This window comes from Carettochelys insculpta, chromosome 3, assembly GCF_033958435.1.
Source record: "Carettochelys insculpta isolate YL-2023 chromosome 3, ASM3395843v1, whole genome shotgun sequence".
Lineage (NCBI taxonomy): Eukaryota > Metazoa > Chordata > Testudines > Carettochelyidae > Carettochelys > Carettochelys insculpta.
The window spans coordinates 61,853,543-61,879,064 of record NC_134139.1 but is presented as its reverse complement, the minus strand read 5'-3'; the positions used below and the strand labels follow the sequence as shown (position 1 = coordinate 61,879,064).

General features: G+C 40.8%; 1 protein-coding gene across 1 annotated transcript in view; it reads left to right on the top strand.

Moving 5' to 3' along the window:
* The window catches only part of KCNK2 (potassium two pore domain channel subfamily K member 2), a 135,669-nt gene that overhangs the window by 95,302 nt on the left and 14,845 nt on the right, over positions 1–25,522 (top strand). Inside the window, exon 6 of the mRNA XM_074988411.1 lies at positions 10,536–10,675. Within this exon, the coding sequence (XP_074844512.1) occupies positions 10,536–10,675 (140 nt within the window). The remainder of the gene's footprint in view (positions 1–10,535; positions 10,676–25,522) is intronic.

The window sequence follows — 25,522 nt, the reverse complement described above, 5'->3', positions numbered from 1 at the left end:
GTTAGGGTATATTCAAAATTCTTAATTATTCTAGGCATCTCGTAATTGGAAATAATTAGATTTAAGTTTATAAACGTGTAATCCCTAATCAAGTTGACACGATAAGATATTAATAAGGAGCTAGACCTGGCAGTTTTTTCCATTATAAATATGGCATCTCCATTTCACCCTTGTTACAAAAGACTCATCATTATGCTAGGTACTTAGACAGTTTGTCCAATAACAAGGCAAGGAAGTGGCCTTTACAGCTTTCTTTTTTCAACCCATGTAGTCAGTTGGCTTAGAAGAATAATATATCAGTGTTGAGAAGTGTAACCACCTCTGTCTACATAGTTCTGGCTAGGTGGAAGTCCTACCACATTATTTGCAATATTGTAATTTGTACCGCCACTTGATAGCAAAATGGCTGTCAGTGTTTTTGTCTTGGATGCTTATTTTTCTTTTACCTCTCAGAAAACAGAATACGTATCAGGAACTGACACCATATCTGTGTATCAAGAAGTTGCCCTGTTTCTATGGTCAATTGGTAAAAGAAAGAAATGGCCCATGGCATAATGAGCATATCTGATTTAATTACTTTTTATTTTTAAAATCTTGTTTTATGTAGATTTTAAAATTATGGATTTAGTTTTAAATTTATTGAAATAATTTTGGCTTTGGTTCATTTGGCGTATGGCTGAGACATTATGAATAAACTTGACTTTGTAAGGCTCATACCACAACCAGTGCAGTTTAATAAATGATAGGATTGGCCCATATATCTCATGGTCATCTCTTTGAAAACTGACTCCAAAATATCCCCTTTACTTACACCATCAAGTTGGAATCATAGAATCATAAGCCTGGAAGAGACCTCAGAAGATCACTGAGTCCAACTCCCAAAAGGGCACCTGATAAAGCTTGAAATCACAGCCTCAGCAGGTCCGCATAAAGTACAGCCCTCTAAATGCTATATGCTAACCATTGTCCCAATTGAGTTCACTGGCTGTTTTCTTTCCTGTGTTCTTCAGTGCTTAGATTCAGTATATTGGCATTATTGATAGGGCTCCCATTGTCTTCAGGGCACAGAAATGGCCTAACAACATTAAGATGTAGGCTTAAATTCTTCCACTAATGTACTGGAGTCAATGAAATTATTCAGCCTATAATTGAAAGCAAAGTTCAATACCAGTGGCAGGGTTTTGCTTCACACAACCCTGAAAAGCTGGAATGCTGAGTGTATTAATCACTGCAGCGCTGTTGGTCTTCTACCCTTACTTCCCCTGAGAATGTGGCTTTACAAAAGTAAATTGCAAAGCTGAAGAACAAAAGATGCGTGTGGTCTTTCTGATAATCTCTTAGAACTTTAACTGGGGTTACATCAGTGTTGACCTAAACAACAATTTTGTCACTTCAGGGCTAAACTAGTTCTAAACTAGTGCAATAAGCTCTATCTGGGGAGAACTTTGAAGGCTATGCAAAACTATACAATGTTGCTATATACTATCTGAATACAGCAGACTGGAAACTGCATAATGTATTTGTTCTTCATGTTCTGCAATAGCTGCCTGTCTGCTTTAGGGTGGAATTAAGGTTCTAGTTACAGTTTTTAAAGCCCCGAAAGGCCTAAGTTCCTGTTAACCTTAGATTGCTTCTGCTGCGTCTGAAAGGCTTTGGCTGGCTGTCCCCAGTGCATAGCTCCCTGGAGCCAGGAGAAGAGCATTCATTATGGTGGACTAATAATATTTGAAGCATTAGCTTCCGAGTAACTACCTCTTTATCCTGAAACTTACAATACTGGAAGGAATAATAATATTGTGTGTGTGATTTTTAAAATATACATGTCTGAAACAAAAAAAGAAGCTACTTTTACAGAAATAATTTTTTGTTTCAGTGGTTGCTTAAACAATATGCAAAATACTGTATTTCTATAAAAGTAGCTTTTTAACAATCTCAACTCTTGATATCTTTGCAAAGGTAACACTTCTATTGGAGTTAAAGGGATTGTTATTTCAGTAAGGGCTGTTGGATTGGGCCCAGACTCTAGGGTGCTTTAGGTAACCATGGAAAGTCCAAAATCATTTATTGTGAGGAAAATGTGCCAAAAGGCAGCAGTAGTGCAGATTCTGTCCTGGGGTTTGGTCCAAAGTCCACTGGAGTCAATAGGAAGAATCTCATTGATTGCCTGGGGCTATGGGGTCAGTCTGTGGTGTCTGTGGTGGGAGGGTTTGGGGCAGGCAAGGGGGGTGCGATCAATCAATACAGTATGTGCACAGAACAGACAGACTACATACCTGAGTAGAGTGGCACAGCTCTTCTCCATAGTCATTATTAGTAACTGCAGCCAGGCTGCAAAACCTGCCTGGCAAAAGGTGTCGAATATAGTCCCTCTGCCCACAGTACTGTCTCTGCGAAGCAAAGCATGTTCAGATGGGTTTGGCTTCTTGCTTTTCAGAATCTAATCTTTCCTAATAGCTACATACAACATTCTGCTATTTAAAATAATGATAACTTTGAGTAAATGATTATGCTGCATAAAATCAATGCAAACATGCTACATAGTGAACTCCTATCTTTTTCTTTTCTCTTTTCCTTTTTTTTTTCTTCACAGTGCAAACAGGGAAATTCATTAGCTGGCTACTCTTGTTGTACATTTTAGTGGGGATGCATTTGCTATCATATGCATTCATTTGAACTGTGATTCAGTAGTTAATGAACACCATTAACTTTAACTCCAGAATAGTTATACTTGTGATTGGAATCCCATTCAATTTAATTTAATGAGATTCTTAGTTAACTTTATTACAGAACTCTGTGAGGTTTAACTTTATGCTCTGAGTGCTTCCCACAGCCAGAGGAAGAGAAGAAATTAATGCACCCTGGCTAGCACACATCCATCTCTGCTGGGACTTTTTGAGCTCCACTTCAAACAGGGCTGAAGCATGCACCATGCAGAGAAGCTTGTAGTGTGGAGTTGTAGGATGGAGTCAGCTGAGTGCTGAGGGCTTTATTTTCTTCTGTGTCCTGTTGCATTAAACAAAATACTTGTATGACCAAGTATTTTGACTTGTAAGACCATTTTATTTATTATGGATATGATCCTAACTTCTTGTAGACTGTTTTCAGAGTCCAGTAAAATGTGTTGCTGGCAGAGACATCACTTGGGCTATGGCTACACTATTGTTGCAAATGTGTCCTGAAATAACTGCAGGGCTAAACTCTGTGCTTGAAATAGCAGCGCCCTTTAGGGTGCAGTATTCCATTTTCGCTACCCTTCATCTTGTGAAGCAAACTGGGAGCCCCTTGTTTCGAACTTCAGTGCTGTTTGGATGGCACTGAGTTCGAAATAAGGTAATTTGAAATATCTTATGCAATTTGCAGTGTAGCCTTAACCTTGGACGGGGAGCCGGCAGCAAGAGGGTGAATAGTCTGAGATCTGAAAGAAGCTCATTTATCAAGGAAAATTTTATGGTATACTCGTCTAGGCTGGGTGTTTGGAGTATTTTTCACACATAGTTAATTTGCTGGAATTTTGCATCTTTCTTTCACAGATCACCTTTTTAACAGAGAAATAAAAATGGGCATAGCACAGTTCCAGTTGTTTGTTAACAAAAATCCACAGTAGAAAACTAACAAGAATATAACAATGCAATACAGTAGAAATACTACCATATTGCTGTTAAAACTGTTAAAAAGTGCCTCTGCTTTTAAAATAATGATAAAATATATGTAACAATAATGCTATGGAAGAGCAAAAAGGACTGCAAAATGAAGTCTGGGCTCTTCTGCCAGGCTATTCTCATGAACAGCAACCTCCTAAGCAATTTCACATCTGCCTTATTTCCCATTTTTTTGTGTTGTAAGATAAATGAGAGAAAATTCTCTCATATCACACGCAATCCTTAAATCTCACGTTTCATCTCCATAAAAAGTGTATATGAAAAAAAAATTCTGGTATACCAATATAAGATCCTCATCAAATTTGGAGAAGTGGGTGTTGCTATCTTCTCAGGATCCAGCTCTGCACAAATAAGGTGAATTGCAGTCCATGTGAGAAAAGAATTCGTAACTTATATTTGCTGCTGGATTTTTTTTCATCAATATGTGACTGATTCAGTTCGTACCTTAAGATTCCATTTTGTCTCGATAGCAATTTGATAACATTTTATCAGCATTTTTTGGTATTAGGAACTTGCACAGTAATGTATCACATTATCACTCCCATTCGCATCAAACTGCATTATTGTCCATGAGACCACATTTGAGTAAGTACATATAAAGCCTGTCATGTCTTTTCATCACTTCTAATGGCTGTAATTTCATTTTAAACCCACTACTGGATCTTATAGTTAAGATTTGGCTTGTCAAGGCATGCACATTTTTATATCTCATTAATTGCGGCTGCTAAATTCATATTTGCAAGTGATGTTTTTTCTCCCTATTTTGGTGATGAAATATCTGTCCTTAAATTAGAACGTTCTGTATTAAAGTTTTCCTCATGGTATTGCTGATATGTAACCTCTATTGTATAAATGTACTAATCTGAGTATACAATAAGGTAAAAACATAAAGATGGTGTATAGGTCAAAAAGCGTAACAGGATTCAAAGAAGAATTAGATAAATTCATGGAGAGTAGAAGAGAATATTATCCAGTACGGTCAGAGATGCAACCCTATGGTCCAGTTACTAAACCACTGCCTACTAAAATTTGGGACTGGATGCAAGGAAGGGATTCTTCAGTAATTGCCCTGTTCTATTAATTCTTTCTGAAGCATAGGGCTCACGTCGCTGTTGGAGGACGGGATACTGCACTAGATGGCTAAGCACTGGAATAAATTGCCTAACTTGTGGCAGTGGTGGAATCTCCAACATTGGAGAGTTTTAAGAGTGGGTTAGAGAAACCTCTGTCAGAAATAGTCTAGGTCAGGAGTGAACAAACTTTGTATATCAAGACCCACTTTTTGTCTGTGCAATTAGCAGGCCCCCCTCAACCTGTCTAATGTAGTCCAAGCCAACAGAAATATTGGTTATGTTCATACAAAAATAAAAAACCCTTTCAGCAAGTGTAAGAAAATAAGTACGTAAAATGTAAGAACTTTATTAATCAGTATATAGATGTGAATACACATACATAAAGTCAGTGATATATTTCAACATTTTTAATGAGATGGATGAGCCTGACACTCAGCAGCTGATTGTACTGTTCCCCCTCATGAAATTTCATGCCCTGCTGAAGAGGCCCACCCTCCACTTTGCAAACCCCCAGCCTAGATGATGCCAGATCCTGCCATTTGGGCAGGGGACTGGACTTGATGACTTTCCAGTTCTATGGACAACTGACCTGGCCTAATATGGCTATTATTTCTTTGAAACCTCTTTTTACAATTCAGTGTCATCAGTGAAGTCAATGGAACTGCAAAATATTACTACTATCAGAATTTCCCTGTCTTTTTGGAGGTTCACGCACAATTAAACACAAAATCTTGTTGTCTTTGGTTTTGCCCCAACAGTTTTGATGAACAGGAAAGTTTTTATTTGTAGATATAGCATTCCAAGTTCCAGGGTAAGGATAAAAGGAATAAAAAATCAAGGGTGATGTGGTAGATATGTACTGCAGATCACCTAACCAGGAAGAAGAGAAAGCTAGAAGGGAGAGGCTGTTGTACATTTGATTTTTAACAAATAGGGAGTAAATGGCTGAGAATTTGAAAGTGGAAGGCAGCCTGGGTGAAAACGATCAGGCAATGGCAAAGTTCATGATTCTAAGGAATGATAGGGTTGAGAAGAGCAAAATGAAGACCATGGATGTCAAGAAGGCAGACTTTTGCATACTTGAGGAGTTGATAGGTAAGAGTCCATGAGATGCAAGTCTAAAAGGCAAGAACAATTGAAGACAATTGGCAATTTTTCAAAGAGACATTATTAAGGGCATAAGAGCAATGTATTTCACTGCACAGTGAAAAAAGTAAGTGTGGAAAGAGACTACTCTGACTTAACCAAGTGAACTTCCATGATCCAAAAATCAAAAATAGTCCTACAAAAAGCGGTAACTCAGTCAAATTACAAAGAATGAATGTAAACAAATAACATAAATATATGGGGCAAAATTAGAAAGGCCAAAGCATAAAATGAGATCACACAAGCTAGAAACATGAAGGCTAACAAGAAAATATTCTACAAATACATTAGCAGCAAAAGGAACACCCTCGATCGAGTAGGGAATTTACTCAATGAAGAGGGAAAAACAGTAACAGAAATGTAAAACTGGCATAGGTGCTTAAAGACTTCTTTGTTAGTCACCAATGATTGGACATCTAACATAGTGAATGGTGGTGCAGATGGGATGAGAGCAGAAAGTAAGATAGGGAAAGAAGAAGTTAAACATTATTTAGACAAGTTACATTTCTTCAAGTCACCAGGGCCTGATAAAATGCATCTTAGAATATTCAAGGAGATGACTGAGGAAATATCTGAGGCATTACCTATGATTAAGGGTCTGCAAGTCCAGAGCCACATGAGTCTCTTCAAGGACTTCTTTGTGGCTCCCAGCGTTATAACTGCAAAGTAAAAAATCGAATATGTACAAAGTTTGTGAGCATCCTTCAGCAAACATGTATCACATTACAAATCATTGTGTGTGTGTTGTTCTTAAAACAGCAGTTACAGAAAGTATGGTTTGATGTTTTTTATTAGGGACTGTCTTGTATTCACATACATTGTGGCTCTTGAATTATTGAGTTTTTTTACCAAATTAAAAAAAAATGGCTCTTTTTGCTATTTTGGTTGCCTACCTCTGGCACTCAATGCCAATCTATATTAAGGGAAAAAAGGACACCCCAGGAATTAAAAACCAGTCATCTCAGCTTTTGTACCATGAAAGATAATTGAGCAAACAGCAAAGGAAACAATTTGCAAACATCTAGAACATAACTAGGTGATACATAATAGTCAGTATGGATTTGTAAAGAACAAATCATGTCAAACCAATCTCATGGCTTTCTTTGACAGATAAAAAGTCTTGTGGATATGGTGAAGTGGTAGACTAGACTAGAATTTAGGAAAGCTTTTGATACTGTCTTGAGTGATCTTCTCATTAATAAACTAGGGAATACAACGTAGATGGAGCGACTATAAGCAGAGTGCATAACTGGTTTGATAACTGTTCTTAGAGAGTATTTGTAATGGTTCATAGTCATGCTGGAAGGGCAAAATGAGTTGGATTTCACATGGACCAGTTCTGGGTCAGCTTCTGATCAGTATTTTTGTCAATGACTTAGATAATGGTATAGAAAGTTTGCAGATGGCATCAAACTGGGAGGGATTGCAAGTGGTTTGGAGGATAGGTTTATAATTCAAAATTAGCTGGACAAACTACAGAAATGGTCTGAGGTAAATAGGCTGAAATTTAATATGGATAAATGCAAACTACTCCACTTCGGAAGGAGCAGTCAGTAGCACACATAGAAAATGGGAAATGACTGTCTGGCCAGGAGTACTGTGGAAATGGATTTAGGGTCATAGTGGACCACAAGCTAAATATGAGTCAATGGTGTAATACTGTTGGAAAAATAGCAAACACCATTCTGGGATATATTAGCAGGAGTGTTATAAGTAAGAAATGAAAATACATTCTTCCACTCTACTCTGGACTGATTAGGCCTCAACTGGCGTTTTGTGACCAGTTTTGGGTGACACATTTCAGGAGAGATGTAGACCAGTGGCTTCCAACCTGGGAGTCCATGAGGGCATTGCAAGGGATCCATTTTAAAAAAAAAGACAACTAAAAATGATCATAGAAAATAAGTTTGCGATCAACTGCAAAGTAACAATCTATTATTATTTTTAAATTAAATATTTTCCAATAATGTTATTAACTGCTGTCTGAAAATCTATGTTGTGGTTTTCTTTTTCATTTAATGGAGTGCACATAGCTGCTAGAACTGACTTTGATGAAGGGTCTGTGAGTGGTTTGAATTGGGGGATCTACACTACTGGGTGGGAACCACTGATACAGACAAATTGGAAAGAGTCCAGAGAACAGAAATAAAAATGACTAAAGATCTAGAAACATGACCTATGAGGGAAAATAAAAAAAAAAACAACTGGGTTTGTTTAGCCTGATAAAGAGAAGGCTGAGAGATGACATGATAACAGTTTTAAAATGCCTCAAAGGGAAGGGAGAAACATTATTCTCCTTAACCTCTGATGATAAAACAAGAAACAGTGGGCTTAAATTACGGCAAGGGAGGTTTAGGCTGGACATTAGAAAAAGCTTCTGGTGGTTAAGCAGTGGAATAAATTACCCAGGGAAGCTTTGGAATCTCTATCACAGGAGACTTTTAAGAGTAAGTTGGACGCACACGTGTCCAGGATGGTTTAAATCAGTGGTGCTCAAACTTTTTGGCAGATCACTGAGCCTGCTCAGTGCAAACCTTTCTGCAGCCCACCTGCCAGCCACCCATGATGAAGAAGTGCATTTGCATATCTCTAAACGCCTAAATAATAAATAAATTGCTGGAACCACAGCTCAAGGGAGCAGCAGGAAAGCCTCACATAACTAGTTTCTTGCGCTGCCATTCCCCGATCTGGGAGCAGGGGAGGAGTGGCAGCATGCAGAGCTGCTCCCCCACCTATCCCCTGAGCTGGATCCATCTCCTCTCACCCCCTCAGTAGGAAGCTGGCACTGGTGCTCCAAATTCATGAGGGGTAGCGAGTCTCTGGCTGGAGTCCCAGGCTCCCTGCTGTAGGGTACGGGGAAGAAGCCCTCAAATGGTGGCCCTCCAGCATGGTGGTTGCAGACCCCTAGTGGTCCCCAGACCATACTTTGAAAACCAGTGGTCTAAATGGTGCTTGATCTTGTCATGAGTGCAGGGATTTGGACTAGATGGGACTCAAGGTCCTTTTCAAAACTACAATTTTATTATTCTTAATCTAGGCATTAAAAAACCCTTTCCCTCTAACAAGTAATCATCAGTAGACTTCCATAATCTGTGTTATTTCCATGTAACTGGTGGATTCAACAACAAATATCTACCACAGTGCTGCAAACTTTGCTGGTTTGGATGTTGCTGCCAAATCTGCAGTCTTGAAGACTCCAAATTTATCATATGACCAGACTGAACTGCTGGTGTAAGGTTTAGTGCTCACTGCACTGTCTGGTTTTAAATATAAACTACTTAATGTGGAGTCAGAGCTCTGTGACAAACCTAAGACCTCTGTAGAACTGGAATGTATGTTCTGCATGATGGCCCCACCAGGGCATTTTACAGATTTTCTCTCCTTTTTAATTAAAAGGGGGATATGGATAGTACTGGCAGTTGAATTAAAAGAGATCTGGGTTCTGTCAGTGCCAGATATTTACTCTGGGTGTGTCTACACTAGCCAGCTACTTTGAAGTAGCCAGCACAACGTCAAAATAGCACGCATCGCGTCTACACGCGCCATGTGCTATTTCGATGTAGAAATCGACGTTAGGTGGTGAGCCGTCGAAATTGCTGTTCCCATCTGAAGATGGGAATAGCGCCCTACTTCGATGTTCAACGTCGAAGTAGGGCATGTGTAGATGATCCGCATCCCACTACGTCGAAATAGAGGGGTCCTTCATGGCGGCCATCAGCTGAGGGGTTGAGAGATGCTCTGTCCAGCCCCTGCGGGGCTCTGTGGTCACTGCGTGCAGCAGCCCTTAGCCCAGGGCTTCTGGCTGCTGCTGCTGCAGCTGGGGGTCCATGCTGCGTGCACAGGGTCTGCAACTGGTTGTCGGCTCTGTGGATCTTGTGCTGTGCAGGGCAAGTGTGTCTGGGAGGGACCCTTTAAAGGAGTGGCTTGGGGCTTTGCTGGCCCCTTATTTCGATGGGGAGCGCTTGTGTGTGTGGACGCTCCACATTTCCTTCTGGGGCGACTCCTTTCGATGTTCCCCGTCGCTACTTCAATGTGGATCGTCGATGGCACCAGCCCTGGAGGACATGTAGACGATACACGTCGAAGTAGCCTATTTCGATGTCCTTTCTTCGAAGTAGGCTACTTCGACGTAGTGTACTAGTGTAGACGTAGCCTCTGTGATCACAAGCAGATTAGTTAGTTATTCTGTGCTTTGGTTTTCTCCTCTGTAAAATGGAGGTGGTAATATTTTTTCCTTTTCAGGGTGTGGGGAGGACAAAATCATTAATGTTTCTGAGGTGTTCGGGTTACTACTGTAGTGGGGACCACGAATGTACCTAGACAGATAAAAACTTCTGTTCAGTGTATTTCTAACTGCTTCCACAAACAGCACATCCCAGTGCCTGACATATGAAATATTCCTCAGTTGAACTTGGATTAGTCTTTAAAGCTTACATAGCACAGCAGGAGTTATGTATTGTTGCATGATTTTCTTTCTTTTATTTTGTTGGCTATTCTTATTTGCATGAATGTGGAAAACTTAGCTGCTAAAAAAGGGTAAAAAACCTTTAAAATATTCATTTTTAAACATGAGCATTTTGGTAAAGGAAAGCAGTAAGTACAATTTTGTGCATACCGATATGAAGCACACTTTATTTTTAATTTTATTGTCTTTCAGGGGGATCAGACATTGAATACCTTGATTTCTACAAGCCAGTGGTGTGGTTTTGGATTCTAGTAGGACTAGCTTATTTTGCTGCTGTTCTGAGCATGATTGGAGACTGGCTAAGAGTCATATCGAAAAAGACAAAGGAAGAGGTAAGAGCATCTTGTATAAGAGCAACTTGCTTCTTCATTCATATTTGGGTTAGAGAACAAGCAAACATAGTGCAAGGGCATGAACTAAAGTTGCCAGTATCTGAGGTACAGCAACAGCTGATGTCATTATACAATTCATTTGTGCCAGTTTTGACAAATGTATGTTGATTTTGTGTCACTATTGTAAACTCAAGTAAACATACATATGTACTTGTATCTTGCTGGAAGGGAATGTTTCCTTTTATAGGAATGGTTTTTTGATAGTTAAGCCACATGCTTAGTGTCTGGGGTAATCTTTTTCTTTGATTTTTTTTTTTTGCTATAAGATAAAGATAGGTAAAGCAAGAGAATGAAATGTACCACTACATAGACATTAAGACCATGTCTACACAGCACTGCCCTTCTGGAAGGGGAATGCAAATTAGCAGGATCAAAAATGCAAATGATTCATGGATTTACATGCCTTGTGCCTCATTTGCATATTCTTGTGCGATCATGCTTCTGGAAGACACTTTTCCAGAAGCAAAAACAGCCATGTACATGGAATTCCTTCAGAAGAAAAAAAAGTTTCCAAAAGAACCCTTCTTCTGCATTCATTTCAAGAAGAAGGGTTCTTTTGGAAGCGTTTTTTCTTTTCCAAAGGAACCTTGCCTTTACAGCTGTTTTTGTTTCCTGAAAAGCCTCTACTGGAAGCACGATTGTGCACGAATATGCAAATGAGGAGCAAAATATGTAAATCCATGCTTCATTTGCATTTTTGATCTCACTCATTTGCACTCCCCTTCTGCAAGGGGAGTGCTGTGTAGAAGTGGCTTAAGAGACTCTTGGACTTTTTTAGTCATACATTAATTTGTCTTACATTACTTGTCATATGGTGCACCATACCTAAGGTATCGACCATTAAAAAATGCCCAGAAGTGTTTTACAATAGTCTTGTTCAGTTACATATATATTAATAAACAGTAAGATCTTTTGGTTTACGTTCCAGTATGTTTTTTCATGTAAATGTCTATCTGTCATTCCAAAGGTGATAAAGTAGCTTAATTAAAATGTAATTGTTTAGCCAAATGGCATTGTTTCAATAAACATTTGAGGAAAAGTAAATCCTCTTTTAGATATGACTAATGAGAACATGCTTAATTTAAAAGTTTTACACAGAAATTCATTAGTTAAGAAAAATATTTTATTCAGAAGCAAGATATTCCTTCCATCTGACCCAAGTTCATGTCATCTGCAAATAGGTCATCTACAGTAATCAAAAACTGATTTTGGTGGAGATACGGTGATTATCAACAGCTCTGTGGTGTCTTGTGTTGCATATGGCTAATGGTGTTATTCATGTAGCTGATTGTGAAGGGTTGATATGAGTGCATTTTTAATGTGAATTCAAAGGCACTTATTCTAAGAAAAGAACTGCCATCTAATTATGAAAGAGTACTAATCTAAAGCCCTCTTTTAGAAGACAATACATATAGTAATCCTGCAGTAGTTGATGCTCACTTTGGCCCTATTTCTACAAACCTCTAAGGATGTTTGTAACTACTCAGATGAGTAGTCCAGCCAATGTTAATGACACTACACACATGTTTAACACATGCATGCACAGCATGTTTAATAGTTTGGAGGTTCCCTGCTTCCTGGAAAAGTTTTGAAGGAATCTATGATACCCACTCAACACTGGCTGCTGGTAAATAAACAGGTTAGTTCAAACCTTGCTGTTAAAGCGCTTAGTAATCTGAGCACAGGTGATGCTGAGTCTTCCCTTTGGTAAGGCTCAGATGCAAGTACGGGAAATTCCCTTGAAGTCAGGTTGGGCCACTGGAACCTGAACTGTGGCCCTGCCCCAACTCAGCCTCCTTCCCCCAAGGCTCCATCTTTACTTCCCTGTTTCCTCTTGCCTCCCTCAAGGCTCCATCTGTGGCTCACTCCTCTTTGCCTCTTTCCCTCTGACCTCCCCCACTTGTTCCCCTGTGTCCTGGAACAAGGCGGGGGGGCACCAGGGGACCATGGCCCAGTTATATTTTACTGTCTTAGATGAACAATAGGAGGGATGGGGCAGGCAAGGGGAGGTCTTGCAGGATGAGGCAGAGCATGGGCAGAAAGAGACATACCAAAGGGGAGCCTTGGAGAAAAAGGTCAGGAGCATGGACAGAGGGAGGCCTTGGGAAAGAAGGCAGAGCAGGGATGAGACACTGTGTAGGCAGGGGAGACCTGCGGAAAGAGGCAGAGCAGGGATGAAGTAGCCTGGGTGCTGTCTCCCCTTCTATGAAGCTTTGCTTCTGGCACTGCAAAGGTGGTTGCAGGGTGACACATTTCAGAAGGAGTCACCTGCACCACACCTACGGCATTTCCCTCCTGCATAGTTGGACTTTTGTCTCCACTGGCCTTTTTATCTGCGCTACTCATGAGCCTGACACACTTGAGGAAAAACTTCTCCCCCTAGCTACACTGAGGCAGTTGCAGTCAGCTAGGTCATTCTCACACTGCTCAAATTCCATCTGAATCTTCCCTTTACAAGGTCTTCTCAGTTCAGGGAAACAATTTCTGGAAACTTCTAGGTAAAGATTTATGCCAGGCTCCCTTTGTGACTCTCAACAGGGTTTAGCGTTTCTGTGCCTTTCTGTGCGTGTCAGTACACCTTTACCAATTCAACCTCTCTAGTTTTAAATTCATCATCAACCATTTTTGGACTAATTTTTTCAGTCTTGTTTTGTGAAAGCAACAAGCTGATCTCTGTGGACACTAGGTGCTTTGGGAGCAGTTTCAGCCTGGCTCACAACTCGCTCTGACTACCCTGCAGCTCAGGGCTTCGGGCAGGCCACATGCAGCCAAAGCTTCTGCTTGTGGCTGGCTCCTTCATGGCTCTGCAACAGAAAGAGGAGGGGTGGCAAGCAGTAAATTTGGCCACAGGTGCACCTAGAGTGTCCAGGTCTGCAGCTGTGTCAGGCCCCTGAAGTCCAAGTATTTTGGAATAACAGCCTCTGCCAGTACACGCTGGTGCTATTTCAAAATAACTATTTTGAAATGGTTGCTTCTTTCTGTCAAGATCAAGACTACATTGTTTAAAAATAATTCCCAGTTATTTTGAAATAACAGGTTGTCTAGTATGCAGAGACAACCAGTTATTTCAAAATAACTGGGGTTATTTTGAAAAAGCCCTGGTCTACGTTAGAGAGGGTAAGAGAGTTTCAGAAGTGCCAAAGAAGCCTTGCCTAGGGGCAAAAATCTCATTATAAGCCAACAGAACTAGTGCTCCGAAATCCCTTCTAGATTTTAGAAAGCTCTACAGAAATTAACATTTACCGTATTTATTGGTTTAAGTGAATATGTTTTGAATTCTGTGAAACTGCAAGGGCTTAATTTAATATCTTTGGAACATTCTGGTGTTGTGGTTGTACCACTGGCTTGGGATTTATAAAATATAGGTTGGGTTCCTTGCACTGCCATGGGTTTCCTGTGTCATCTTATATAAGTCTCATCTACATTAACTTCTCATTATAGAGTAAAAAATGAGAACCTGTTCCTTAATCTCTTTCTCCTTCAATTTCCCACGTGTAAAATGGAGATGCCCTTTGTTTTCTCTGTTTGGCTATGTCAGTACGTGAAGCCAGCAATGAGATTCCCAGTTTGTATAGCTGTTAGCTCTTGTGGAGCTGCCATGCTAAAACTAACACTGTAAGGCTACGTCTACACGTGAAGCCAACATCGAAATAGCTTATTTCGATGTAGCAACATCGAAATAGGCTATTTCGATGAATAACGTCTACACGTCCTCCAGGGCTGGCAACGTCGATGTTCAACTTCGACGTTGCGCGGCACCACATCGAAATAGGCGCTGCGAGGGTACGTCTACACACCAAAGTAGCACACATCGAAATAAGGGTGCCAGGCACAGCTGCAGACAGGGTCACAGGGCGGACTCAACAGCAAGCCGCTCCCTTAAAGGGCCCCTCCCAGACACAGTTGCACTAAACAACACAAGATACACAGAGCCGACAACTGGTTGCAGAACCTGTGCCTGCAGCATGGATCCCCAGCTGCTGCAGCAGCAGCCAGAAGCCCTGGGCTAAGGGCTGCTGCCCACGGTGACCATAGAGCCCCGCAGGTTCTGGAGAGAGAGCATCTCTCAACCCCTCAGCTGATGGCCACCATGGAGGACCCAGCAATTTCGACGTTGCGGGACGCGGATCGTCTACATGGTCCCTACTTCGACGTTGAACGTCGAAGTAGGGCGCTATTCCGATCCCCTCATGAGGTTAGCGACTTCGACGTCTCGCTGCCTAACGTCGAAGTTAACTTCGAAATAGCGCCCGACGCGTGTAGCCGCAACGGGCGCTATTTTGAAGTTAGTGCCGCTACTTCAAAGTAGCTTGCACGTGTAGACACAGCTTAAGTGAGGTAGCAGTGGCAGTACCACTGGCTAGATGCCCAAATATATGCCCGCAAGTCTGGCCAGGTACATATTTGGGGTGGGTAGCTTGAGGTGCCACCTCTGCTTCTCCAGCTATACTGGAGATCCTGATATGTCTGCATGAGCTGGGAATCGCACCCCCAGCTCCAGGGTAGATGTAGCCTCAGATTTTTAGGTCTTTGGGTCAGGCACTATAGGTATGATGTGTTTGCATATCACCTAGCAAAATAGAGCCCTAATCTTAGGTGGGCCGTGTATTGCAACTCCATGTCAAATTTTAAGGTTTATTATTATTAATTGAATCTGAATTTTTTAAAACTTCACTTGTGTTGATTTTAACAATCCACTGTAGGCATTTAAGTCCCAATTCAATTCTGTATAAGATTTAAACAGGCATGAGCTGGCAAGGCCTATGGATGCTTTTAAATTCATTGACCTATTGCATATTAAGTATACGAATATTGACAGGTAATGCCGCACCGTACAGTGACAAACACGCTTCTCTCAAGCACCAAGAAGTCATACCCTGTTCCCTTTCTTCCCTGCATTGTAGCTACAGATAGGAACATTTCATTCTTCTCTCTCTCTCTCTCTCTATCTCTCTCTCTCAGTCTCTCTCTCTCTCACACACACATGCACACAAAACCAAAATTCATGTTCCTATAGCACTACAGGGTATTGCACCTTCTCTTTCTCTCTATCTCTGTCTGTTTTTAAGATCATATTAAATACAGCTATAGAACAGCTGGCACTATTTGCTCAAGTAATTGCATCCCTCAGGTACTGAAATTTTCATTGTGCATAGATGCACTGGGTGCTTCTTTTACCATTACTCAGCCATGTCTGTGAGTACTCATGACAGAGACTGTAGTAGCAATGGGTGTTAATGTGTCAGAAGTAACAGAAATAAACTTGAGCAGCTGAGTTTTTAGTGATTTAGCTCATTTAGTAATTTTTCTAGTCAGTTCCTTGCACTATTGTGGAAAGAGTTCACTCTGCAAGCAATTTACAAGGTCAAACATGCTATTCCACTGGTATGATTTTCGGTCTGACTTTTTGAGTGGATAAGGAAGCAAGGATGCGAAAATTCATAGGTTTTAAAGCCAAAAGGGACCTTTGTGATCACTTGGCTAATTTCTTGTCTAACAACAATGTGTGATTCCTGTTCTCAGCTGTGCTTGAACTAGAGAATGTCATTTAGAAAAACATCCAGACTTGATTTTAAAATTTCCAGGGATGGAGAATCCACCATAAATCAATTAATCATATTCCAACAATTAATCATCCACACTTCCAAAAAGTTACATGTCCTTCCCATCTGAAATTGTCTGCTTTCAACTTCCAACTTTTGGTTCTTGTTATTCTTCCTGGACTGGAGAACCTTCCTTATCAGATTTCTTTTCCCCAGGTGAGTACTTGCAAACTGTGATCAGGTCATCTCTTAACTTTCTCTTTGATAAGATAACTAGATTGCGCTCCTTGAACCTTTCCTTACAGGTCTCTTTTTCTAATCCTCTTCTCTGAGCCCTTTTCGATATTTTTCTTGAAATGTGGACACAGCTCTCCAGTAGACTGCACCACTGCCAAATGTAGATATAACAAACTTTTACTCATTATTTGCCTGCTTTTACATCCAGGGATCAATTAACCCCTTTGGTTACAACATTGCAGTGGGAGATCATGTTCATTGGTTTTACTCTATGATTCTCAAATCCTTTTCAGTACAATGTTCTCAAACAATTCCCATTGATTAGTCACATTTTTTCATTTAAATTGTTTCTTCTGGCTGATTTGGTTCATAATCATTTTCAAATTTGGGAAATTGGCCTTTTAAAATTACCAAGGACATATACTACTGCTCTAGATTTTTATGTGTGCATATAACAAATGCAATCCCGTTTTGATTACTTGCACCAAAGCAACCACTGATTATTTTTTCAGTTTGACATCAAGTCCCTCTTCATCTGACAAGATGAGGACTAATTTCCCTGTAGACAGGATATAAGATTTTCATGAGAAATTTGTTGTCTACAATTTTTCAGAAATTGCAAGGCATTTTTAGTACATGTAGCATGAGCTCACCTGTCACTGAGACTGAAGTCCTCCACGATCATGTGATTTTTAACCCCTTCACATTATAGATAATTGCTTAAGGAAGCAGTTGTTTTCTGTGTCATTTAGATACCAACTAGTACCCCCTTTGGTACTTTATCTGTTACAACATTGATCCATAAGGATTCAGGAGCAGCGCGCCACTCCCCCTCCTCTTTTGCCTACTCATACCTTCCTAAAAAGGTAGCAGAAATGATTTTAAGATTCCAGACGTATGATACTTCACAGCAGGTTTCAGTAACACCAACTTAGTCAAATTCATATTTCTAAAGCCGCGTCTACACGTGCACGCTACTTCGAAGTAGCGGTGCCAACTTCGAAATAGCGCCCATTACGGCTACACGTGTTGGGCGCTATTTCAAAGTTGAAATCGACGTTAGGCGGCGAGACGTCGAAGTCGCTAACCCCATGAGGGGATGGGAATAGCGCCCTACTTCGACGTTGAACGTCGAAGTAGGGCACGTGTAGACAATCCGCGTCCCGCAACATTGAAATAGCAGGGTCCGCCATGGCGGCCATCAGCTGAGGGGTTGAGAGAAACGCTCTCTGCAGCCCCTGCGGGGCTCTATGGTCACCGTGTGCAGCAGCCCTCAGCCCAGGGCTTCTGGCTGCTGCTGCTGCAGCTGGGGATCCATGTTGCATGCACAGGGTCTGCAATCAGTTGTTGGCTCTGTGGATCTTGTGTTGTTTAGTTCAACTGTGTCTGGGAGGGGCCCTTTAAGGGAGCGGCTTGCTGTTGAGTCCGCCCTGTGACCCTGTCTGCAGCTGTTCCTGGCACCCTTATTTCGATGTGTGCTACTTTGGCGTGTAGATGTTCCCTCGCAGCACCTGTTTCGATGTGGTGCTGCCCAACGTCGAAGTTGAACGTCAACGTTGCCAGCCCTGGAGGACGTGTAGACGTTATTCATCGAAATAGCCTATTTCGATGTCACTACATCGAAATAAGCTATTTCGATGTAGCGTGCACGTGTAGACGTAGCCTAAGTGAGCAAGTCTGTTTCATTTTGTATATGACCTGGGATCCTACAACTTGATGCAAAGTAAGTTCAGGAATTTCTTCTCTTTGAGTCCCTTGGTGCCTTGATTAAAACTTTACTCCTTACGGCTTGATTTTGTGCAAAATGGGTGCTCCTTTGTTCCCCTCTTTTGTTCTGCTATTGGGAATGTGTGGAATGCCCACTCGATTTTCTGTCATCTGGGCAAGAAGAAGCCAAAGCAGATTCTGAATGAACCTGAGTATTGTGTTTGTTTGGCTTTCAGACAGACATTGGAGAAAGTTCACCCCTGGTCTGTTTTGGTTTTCACTGTGCAGCTTCTGATGGAGGTTCCTGTTTGGAATGCACATATCACAGTACATAGCTAGTACAATAGAATGGTTTAAGTGGTAGCATGGTGATTTATTACACATTAGGCACATTTGACTCTCAGACTCTGGAGGAATTGCTCATAATGTTATAACTTGGAAAAATGAAATTGAAGAAATCCAATGAGAAAGAGAGAGAGGGAGAGAGAGAGAGAGAAAGAGTTAAGCGTAAGATCTATAAGGCCATAAATGATGCATGGCTAAGACTGAAATAGTTTAATCTATTTAGCGGAATATATAAGAGTCCATTAAAATATTCTTAAAATTCAGGACAGTAAGGATTTGCTAAAGGTGTGGAGTAGAAATTGAAGAGCATTGTATAGTAGAACCATGCATAACTGATGGATTTTGAGACAGGTGAAAGCAGTATTAAATGTCAAAATACAAGTTATGCGTACATTTATGCTTTCTTTTCCCTGTACTCCCCCTCTTGCTCCTTCTGCCTTCTCAATCCTCTCTCCTTTGTCTCCTACGCCCACTCTCTGCCTTACACCTTCACTCATGCTGCCTGCCTCACTGTTCTCTATGCAAGCTCCCTTTTGCAGGGCCCTGCAATATTTCCCATCACATCCCTCTCCTGAATTATAGTCCCATCTCATTTGTTTGTCTTTGGTAACTTCTGAATTCTTTAAGACATTTTGTCTTGCTGTATTAATTAAACACAACATACATTTATAATAAGTGACTTAAAAATGATGGGACCAAACAGTCATATCAGGGAAAGATCCCACTGAAATCAAGGAGGATTTGAGTCAGAAAGGACTGCAGGATATGGGCCAGTCTCAATAGGCTACCTCAGCCTTCTATGCGGTATTGTGAACAACATTAATCCTCACTATCTTTACTTATTTCAAGGGAACTACAGCCAATGGCAGCTGTGGGGGTGGAGCTGTGGAGGTGGGGTGGGCACAGAGTTCTGAGAGCCATTGCTCCCATTGGCTTGGAAACTTACTCATTTGAAGAGAGGGAGCCAGTGGGAGGGTGCAGAGCCCCAGTCACCAGCTCTGCAACTCCCCTTGTCTCAGAAGCATAGCCACTGGGAGCCGTCGGGTGGGAGATAGATAGATCTGGTGCTTGGGGGCAGTGTGTGGAACTTTCCTCTGGACCTCTGCATCCAGAAGCCAGAGGGATGGAGGCAGCTCTTCAGGTGAGCACTGCCCAGAGCCCACACCCCAGATCCTCCCTACACCCTGACCAGCCTGGAACCAACTGGTCTTTTAATGGTCTGGTCAGCAAGGTCTCTATTCAGCCAGGCATTCTGGCTGCAAATCAAGCTCTTGGCAACCCCGCTCACTAGAGAAACAGAACTGCATTTAAACAGGCTGCAGATTCTCAAGAAATAATGTATGGATTGCAGAATAATTCTGGCCTCTTTTAAATGTCCATAAAGAAACTTTATGGACCCTCTGGAAAAGGAATAATAGCATTGCCTGCATGAATTATCACATTTGATATATAGATATCTATATATATATCTATACCTATATCTATAGATATAGATAGCTATAAAGAGGTCAGAATTATTCTGCAGTCCATACATTATTTCTTGAGAATCTGCTGCCTGTTTAAATGCAGTTCTGTTTCTCTAGGGAGTGGGGTTGCCAAGAGCCTGATTTTATACATATATATATATATATATATATATATATATATATATATATATATATTAAAGAATTCTGTGTGTATCTTCTGTTTCTTCTCCTTTGTTATTTTAACAATTTATGCTAGATAACATTAAGAATATATTTTAAAATATATTCAAATGTGCAGTAACTTGGACTGTCTCTGGATATGTACACAGAACCAGAGGTTTAGGAAAATCTTTTGAAAATATAATGTAGCAAGCAGCTCATCCATGCAATAATAAAGATGTGCCCCTTGGAAGCTAAATATAGATTAATGATATTCTATTAGTAGTGAAACAGCAGCTTCAGTATTTGCTGAGAGGCATTAATGTTGGCTGTATCATTCAACAAAACTACAGTATGAATATACTAATTTCCCACAGTGTCTGAGAGAACATTTGAAAACAACTGAAAACTTTTGTCCAATCAAATGGTGTGATAAATATTGTTTAAAGGAAATTTTGCTGCTGTAGCATATGTTTTATTCAACCCAGCTGCAATAGCTAATGACAATCTTGGGTTGTTTATGTCAACAGATGTGGTAGAATTACACAGCTATAAAAATATTACAAATACAGCAATAAGGCCTGCAAATTACTTAGGTTTTATGGTAGACTTGTCATGATCCTTTACTAAGAAAAGTGGAATTGATTTTAAATTAGTTCAATTGGCAGACATAGCATTTCCTTATTAATGCAGTTCTGTAAACTTTGGTAGGGAGTTTTAGCTAGCCAAAGCAAAGCCTGGTACTATGTGATTATAGGTCTTCATAGTACTAACAACTAACCATGTTTTTTGTTTTGTTTTGTTTTGTTTTTTTCTTTTCTCCTAACTCAGGGACTATTGGCTTGCCTTTGTAAAGTAGATGATTCCAGTAGCTTTGCCCACTGATCAAAAGCAAAATTCCTGACATTTTAGTGGTGATCATGAGCTGATCACCCCCATTATTAATCAAGTTTGCTTTTAAAATAAGAATATGTTTCTTTGAAACTACTTGTGCAATACGGCCTGGATCCCTGTGCAACCTGCTAGGGCAGCACAGAGAAGTTAGAAAGCCAACTTTAACCAGGCATTTAAGGATTTACCCAGCACAGAGAAATTGCTTTTTCTCCCATGGCTGGCTTTAGGTGTAGAGGAAGGAGGCATGGATGCAATACTGTTACATTGTGGTTATCACCAGCTGGGAGAATAGTCTTCTGAGAACCAGTTCCAGCCCAGGCAACTGAGATCAACCCTCAGGAGGTTCTAAATTGCTCCATGGACCAGTCCAGCTCCTGGATTGGTGTGTATATATGAGTTTTGTCCTGTCTCTTCCCAGCCCCTATGCAAATCAACCACATTTAGTGTATGTCTTTCATATCTGCTTTCATATGTTGCTATAATAATCCACATAACTCTGTTTCTGTTTTTCTTAAAGTCAAGAGTAGTATATCAAGCCATGATTGGGATTTAGGAGATGGTCTTAATGATAATCTTTTTTAAGTTCTACAGTCCTGTGAACCCTTTTCTTCAGTTGTTAATGTAGCTACATTTTGCTTCAAAAGGAATTTAAAGGAAGTATGTAGGGAATAATACACTTTATTATTCCAACAAAATGACATTCAAAGTATAAATTTTTGAGATCCCATAGGTAAGTTTCTCAGGAATAAGACATGTTGAGATGGAAAGCTACAAGCTATGCAGCCCCCTTGATGTTACACTTTTATTTACTTATTTACTTATTAGATGAATTGTTTATGTTTTTCAATAGAATTATTTTAATGAAATATTGCATTGCTGAAGATTTTTAATTATGGGAACTCAATAATAACTCAATATTTATAATGTTGAAAGCATGGTAACCAACAGGCCTGGCAGCAGTTCAGATGGCCTTCATTTAGGCTCCTGCAGAATACTCGAGAGTTTGAAATGGAGTGGAAAGTGAAAGACAAGCAGAGACAGAGGTGGGAGTTCGTGGAGGATAGATCTGTTGCTAGAATCAATTCATACAGCGAGACAGACTAGGAGTCAGAAAGGCAGGGGAACATGCTGTGCACACTAATCTTAAGTAGGCGATCTGCCTCTCTGAAGTTCAGCTTTGACCGTACTAGTTTTTCTCAGACTTCCTCCTCTTCGTTATTCCCTAGAATTTGATTACTCTGAACTCTGATTTGGTCTTTTGACTAGAAGTTCCTTTGAAAGGCAGGATTTCAGCAGGAATTCTGAATGTAGGATTTCTCTTCACTTTTGAGTGCTGCTGCTCTTAATTGCTGTGTTTCCTCTGAGAATACATATCCAAGTTAAGCATCTTAATAATTTACACTGGGGTTTGCTCGGGAGCCAAAGGGAATTAGACACTCAAATCCCATTGAAATTCAGCGGCAGGTTAGTGCTTAGCTCCCTTAGGCTCCTTTGAAAATTGCAGCCTCTTGTACCTTTAGTTGAAGTTGAGATAATTGCTATTGGTATGAATGGAGTTGGATAAAGACTTTAAAGAATGGATCTAGAATTGAAATAATAAAAAATAATGACTTCACTTTACTTTAAAGTTTTGAGGAGGGGAAATTATTAAACTTATAGTTAAGGCCTGGCAGTGGGACTAGGGTCCTGCAGGATCTGCTGGTATAACAGAGAGTGGGTAAGGTGCACTTTGTTACAAGCAGTGTTGGTGGACAAAAAAAACCAAGGCTGGTAATTTTCAGGAAAACACCAGTCTTATTAGCATGTCATAAAATTTCGGCAATTTTGCCCAGAGTGACTCAACGCCCTTATCCAATTTTTGGCTTAGACACCTCCAGAAAGAGTACTGTGATGGGTTGTTATTGTGGGCTCTCCCCCTACCACCACCAGAGATGCCAGCTGAGAAGGCAAGAGTGGCCTAAGCACCTTCTATCTTGTTGCTTCCCCTGCTGGATCTGAGAGGCTGTCAGGAGCAGGCTAGTGACAGTAGTGATAGCAGGACTGGGCCATATGCAATAGTTTCTGGGAGGGAGGGTGTACTTTTGTGTAGACGCAGACAACAACTTTTTTTAAATATAAAGGAGTTCAAAATAGTCATGCAACGAGTGTGTGTAAGAGAGGTTAATGAAAAATTTGAGTGCAAACAATGACTGGTAAGACAATTTTGTTATAACCTGCCTAAAATTTTACACAGTAATAAAGGTTTTACAGAGATTACCTTCTGGGATCTTACTTTAATACTGCAAGTGAAAAACAACATTCAAAACTATTGCAGTTATTTGAGGGTGAGATCTGGGCCGAAGCCGCCTTACTCCTGGTGCACCCATGTTTTCCCCTCAGAGCACTAGCCCTGTGCAGCAACCCTCTCCATGCACATCCAATACTTTTCAGGGATCTTACAACTTCCCCTTTCTTCCCCTCCCTTTCCTGTGGCTAACAGCCAAGGGCATGATGGGAAAGGTAGTCCCTTCCCTGCTCCAGGGCCAGCACTTCAGGTAGGGAGTTGGCCAAGGACTTACAGATTCCAGGGTGCCTTGGGTTCCTCCATCATGTCCTACAGGCTCCCCCTGCACAGTGCAGTAGGGAGGAAGGGAGAGAAACTGGAAAAGGTGTGGTGCCTTCGAACCGCCTACCCCAACATATAGGCCTACAGGAGGTCATGGAGGCAACAGTGGAAGGGATGAGGGTCTGAGGGGGAAGCGGCACTATCCACAGACTAATCAGCCTAAGTTCCCTTCCCAGATTCTCCTATCTGCGCAGCCCTCAGCACCCCCCCCCCACTGCCCCATCTTCCCTTTGAGCACCATGTTAGTCCCGTTTATGTCCAGACTACTCAGCTACATCCTTGGTTACCTCGCTACCACTCAGCCAAATGCTAGTCATCTAGATATCTCATAGGACAACACCTTAAATTAATTTCACCTCCATGTACTCCCCGCCTTCATCAGGCACACCTGCAAATCCACCTTCCCTTATTTATGCCCAGTATCACTCAACACCCTTATCCAATTTTCTGCTCAGAAACCTCCAGAAATATATCTTCCCTTAGCTATTTCCCAATTTTCTCTAGGCTCTTCCACCTCACCAGCTGCTTTGGCAGCCCCCATTCACCCACATCTTTCACCCAATAGTCTCAAAGAAACCCACTTGCCTTGGCTTCCTCTGCTCCCACCTCTTCCCAAGACTTTCTTCAGTGTCTAATGCCAGAAACAAGTTTTGGGCAACTTTATGTCCTACCCCTGCTGCTGTGTGTGGGGAAGGAGTGCGTTGTCTGTAAATTGAAGGTTATGCTCCTATGCAGACTACTTGCAAATATGTAAATTATGCAGTGGGCTAAATTGTATCCATGCAACTAATTTGCATAAAGTTTCACAAAGGCAACTGACAGCTCTGGAAAAAAAAGCTGGAATTAAAGTTGAAAAAAAGGTAAATTCAAAAGCTGAATGTCAGAGACCATTTCCTAATTACAAAGACAATTAGTCTGAGAGGTAAACTTCTCAAAGAGGGAGTGGTGAGAGCCCCAGTACTTTGGTAATTGTATAATAGGACTAGGTATGAGTGGAAAATGCTCCACAGCAAGAAATCTTCCATTAACTTTGGTGTGTGAAGAGATATAAGAAAAAATAAGTATATGAAAAGTTTGCAAAGTCCAGCATCAAAACTTAGGAAATTCTACCTTTTGTGCATTTACACTGTCATTTTTATTACTATATGTATGTAAAGCATCTAGCACTCTGGGCCCTAATCTCAGCTGGGGCCTTTGGACACCACTGGACTACAAATGGAAGGTGATATTATGGCACAGCTGTCAAATATTTAAATGATAGGAAACCCATGAAAGAACGGAAAGGCGATACAGAGTCATTCTTTACTAAGTCAATCCTAAACATTTTCCAGTTCCACAGTTCCGCAGAATAGGCCAAATTCATTCTTACTGTAAATGCAGTTACACCAGTGATGACCTTAGCCCAGCTTGACTGTCATTCTCAACATGTAAGTAACAATTGGAAAGGGCACAGCGTTTGATAACATGCACTTTTAGAATGAGAAATAGATCCTTATGAGAGAAAAATAGGAAAATGGGTCAGGTTTTAATACATCCCTTATCTATTTATAGTCATTAATTATAGGTATTATTCTGTGAAAGAATGAGTGTCTTTGTTGCATGCTTTTGCATCTTGAGTAGGAATGTGCTTCACTGTTGCTTGCACATCCAAGAGGTCTATCCAGTCAATCCAGGATATTGGGTGAGGTGTGTTTTACAGAGAAGGCCAGCATTCAGCAAGGCAATAGTTTCTAGGAGTTTATATCTGAATCAGATGTTAGGGAGGCCCAAAGCAATGTTAAACTTATAAATGGTTCTGGCAGAAAACACATCCAGATGTACTTTGCTGAGA